The sequence below is a fragment of the Sinocyclocheilus anshuiensis genome, unplaced genomic scaffold, assembly GCF_001515605.1.
Source record: "Sinocyclocheilus anshuiensis isolate Anshui unplaced genomic scaffold, SAMN03320099.WGS_v1.1 scaffold1053, whole genome shotgun sequence".
Taxonomy (NCBI): domain Eukaryota; kingdom Metazoa; phylum Chordata; class Actinopteri; order Cypriniformes; family Cyprinidae; genus Sinocyclocheilus; species Sinocyclocheilus anshuiensis.
In genome coordinates this window covers 1,200,386-1,204,235 of record NW_015555711.1, presented here as the reverse complement: position 1 = coordinate 1,204,235, position 3,850 = coordinate 1,200,386, and the positions used below count along the sequence as shown (strand labels likewise).

The 3,850-nt window shown below is 37.8% G+C and overlaps 1 protein-coding gene across 1 annotated transcript in view; it reads right to left on the bottom strand.

Annotated features, from left to right (window-relative positions):
* Positions 1 to 3,850, bottom strand: part of LOC107671938 (kelch domain-containing protein 8B-like) — a 103,620-nt gene that overhangs the window by 4,062 nt on the left and 95,708 nt on the right. The window contains exon 4 of the mRNA XM_016464950.1: positions 3,006 to 3,107. Within this exon, the coding sequence (XP_016320436.1) occupies positions 3,006 to 3,107 (102 nt within the window). The remainder of the gene's footprint in view (positions 1 to 3,005; positions 3,108 to 3,850) is intronic.

The following is a 3,850-nucleotide window of genomic DNA, read 5'->3' as shown; positions in this document are numbered from 1 at the left end:
GTTGAAAATACACAACATAGTAAGTTGATCCACATATGACAGCCTCTGAACTTGGTCAATACTAATCTTATATCCTATGTCTTATATAGGCTACAGGCACTGAACTAAAAATACATTCAATCAGTCATCACTCCCAAAATGAATTCAACAGGTCATCTTGTTAATGCTATAAATTAATTACAACAGTAAAAGAAAATTTCATCATGAAATTTCATACATACATTCATACATGAACAACAATATCACATTAAACCACAGAAATTCCAAAATGACATTTCCCTTACATTCAACTTCCAAAAGTGCATTCATCTTTGCCATGTTACATTCATTTAGTTGACTAGATAAACCTGACAGAATAACTCGGCGGATATCGCATTTTGCGTAAAATTAAAAATTGACTTTTCAATACCGACCAGATACAATACTGAATACAATACTTATTTTAAAAAATGGCGTTTATCACGTTTTGGAACCAAACTCTTATTTATTATTTATTATCACACTCCTTGTTTGCCTCTCTGTGCCCACATACTGTATTTTGATGCAGCTAAATTCTCAATAAAACGGTTTTCATTGTTATATTTTACTGTTTCTGTTGTCAGACAACAGAATGAATATGAAATAGTGACTGAAACGTGACCCATTAAGACTACATAACCAGCTCTCCCTTTCAAGATGTTAATCTCCACAAAAATCCTGATTTATAATCGAGCCGTCGCCTGATGAAATCAAATACACATAAGATAAAGACAATAGCTGTGCTGTGATTTCGGCTATAGTTGCTTGTAAAATTAAAGCTGCAGTCCGTAAGTTTTGCCTCTTTGTCGCCATCTCTGTTTGAAAACCTGCAATTGCAGCTGTGTGCACTGGAATATAATTTAATTTCATTCACATGTGTTTAATAAACACATAATCCTTTCTGGATTACAATCCGCCATCAAAATGATAAATTTAATTATTCCAGCTGCTGTGAAAAAAGGCTATAAACGATCTGCCACCTGCAGGATCCTCACATGCGATAGCCTAGTAACTGGGACAACTTCTTTATGTTTACAGAAGTGAGGTAATGATGCAGTGGCAATGCTCGAATTTCCCGCGAAAACCTACCCGAACCACTCAAATTAGAAAATATTATTATAAGATAACCGTTGTGAATCGGGCTAAAGTAAGGCGATAGTTTTGAACACTGGCTGGTATTGTACTTGCTCAAATATTGATTTCGGATCATTTTTAACCAAAAACGTTACGGACTGCAGCTTTAAAGAAGCAACATAATATCTGTTTTAACTGAAAGCGCTGCTCCTCTCAGCCACTCGCTGAACAGAGCAGATGAACAGAGAGAGAAAGAGAGAGAGGTGTGTATGCGCTGGGAAAGCAAGACCTTACGCTTGTGCGATAGTACCGGCGAGATATGTATTTTACATACATGTAATTATTCATTTTCTGAATAGGTGCTAAACTATGGAACTACCTGAACAAATGTATACTTAGTTTTTTTGTGTAAAGCTGGTTTAAGAGAATATTTAGATACTGTTGACAACATCACAAGTCATCAGCCAAATGACAAAACAGTTATTAAGTAAGAATCCTAATTATCCTAATTTCTTTATTACATTCATCCTGGAAATTGTTTTGTCAATACTTTTTTTGTTACTGATACTGTGATAACACCTGAACTAATGATCACATATGGGCAACTGAATACATTTGAATGAGGCCATAGATGATTTAGGGACAAATCATCTGAAGAGCAATTTCCTGAACATTATCCTAATAGCAGCCATTAATTCTAGAAAGACATGAGGAGCTACAGGGAATGAAGCATCTCCTCCAGTTATGTCATTATGTCTCTGTGTGTGCACAAGTCTGTATGGCCTGAGTGTCCAACAATGCCTGTTAAAAAAAAAGAACAGAAAAAAAAGAGGAGGAAAGGACTAAAGTACTAGCAAAAATAGCTCAGAAAAAGCACCAGATACAAAGATGAATGGCAACAGCAGACACACTAAAATCCAAGGGAGGAAAAGACACACCGAGACAAGACATGAAGGGGGGACGGGGTAGAAGAGGTGACAACAACTAAGAGAGGATAGAGCGAGCAGGTGAAGGAAGAAGTAGTGTGACGCTCAAATGTGAATGTTCTCACGCTATGAATAATGGAGACTCTCACACACACACACACACACACACACACACACACACACACACACACACACAATCCTCCATCGGCTGCTGTGATGCCTGAAATTCTGTCTAGTTCTAGACATAGGAAAAGATGAAATAAAAATATGCCATGTTTAATCTGCAACACTCTGCCCTAAATATAATTTTTTGGGAAGATGCTGAAATTTCTCACCCACTCGTTGAGCTGACATTTATTGAAGAAATCTCTCTCTCTCCCTCTAGTAATGTAGCCACAGACAAACAGACTGGAAAGAAATAAGGCAGTATTTGAGTCCGATATTCAGAGCCTTTTCACTGGAGCGCAAAGACCCAAATTAACAAATCATTTCGTTTGAGGACACGTCGGTCTAAGGAACAGGGTGTCGCTGAGCGATTACACATTCATTGTTCCATAACGAAGCTAGTGTGATTCTTTGACTTTCCAATTAAAACTAAGTTGAAACAAGTGCATAAGGGAATGTTGATCGAACTACACCCTAAAACATCTTAAATTACACTGCAAGTTACACTGATCGCTTCCTAATGGTAGGTGGCATAGTTGGGAAAGTTGTTGAGATGTGGCCTGTAATTGTTGCAGATGGTGTGAGGTGGATTCTTGTTGCTAGGTGACATTAGTGCACACTACTTACTCATGGCTGCACATAAAGACCTGACATAATGAATCCATTTGCTTGATATGGCATTGTATTATGAGGCCATTTCTGCAGCAGGTTGTTCTGAAAAATGACAGTCTTTGCACTGTGCTTTGTAGACTTTTTTCCTGTTTTTCGAAGCACAGTTGATCCTATTTGCATAATCTATTCACAACATTGGCAGTTACTTACCGAGTCCCCCCGCAGCGATGACCCATCCACCGAGACAGCCAGCTACGAAGTCCGCCCGCTTCTCTCTCATGCGACAGCTCCGCGTGGCCTTCAACCACACACCTGCACACAGGTGACATATCATGAAAATCTGACGTTTTCTTTGTTTAAGTGCTATAATCGGGACCCTGTGCATCTACCAACCCAGAAAACAGAACACTAGAGTCCCAGCCTCAGAGGAGACATAGAGCAGTTGATTTATTTACTGTATATTACGTTGCTGCCACACAGATCTAATATAAACATGTGTATAAAGCAGTGTTGAAGAGTAACTAGTTACATGTAACGGAATTACGTAATTTAATTACAAAATAAATGTAATTGTAATCAGTTACAGTTACTAAGAAAAAATGTGTAATTAAATTACAGTTACTTATGAAAATGTTAAAGGGGTCATATGATGCGATTTCAAGTTTTCCTTTCTCTTTGGAGTGTTACAAGCTGATTGTGCATAGATAAGATCCCTGAAGTTGCAAAGACTAAAGTCTCAAAATCAAAGAGATATTCTTTATCAAAGTTAAGACTCTGCCACACCCCCCTAAAACGTCTCGTTCTAACACGCCCCCACATATCTACATCACTATGTGGGAATATTTGCAGAACTTTTTAACAAAACCTGCCTTGAATTGTCCCTCATTCAGAAAGCAGTCTGGAGTAAAATGATTTGTGCAGCCAGACATAAACAAATTTAATGAAAGTGAATTGAATTGACATATGGCTAAGGCCCAATCCCAATTCTATTTTATACCCCTTCTTTTTATAACTGAAATGGAGCAAAGGTACCCAGACTCTATTTTAATCATTCT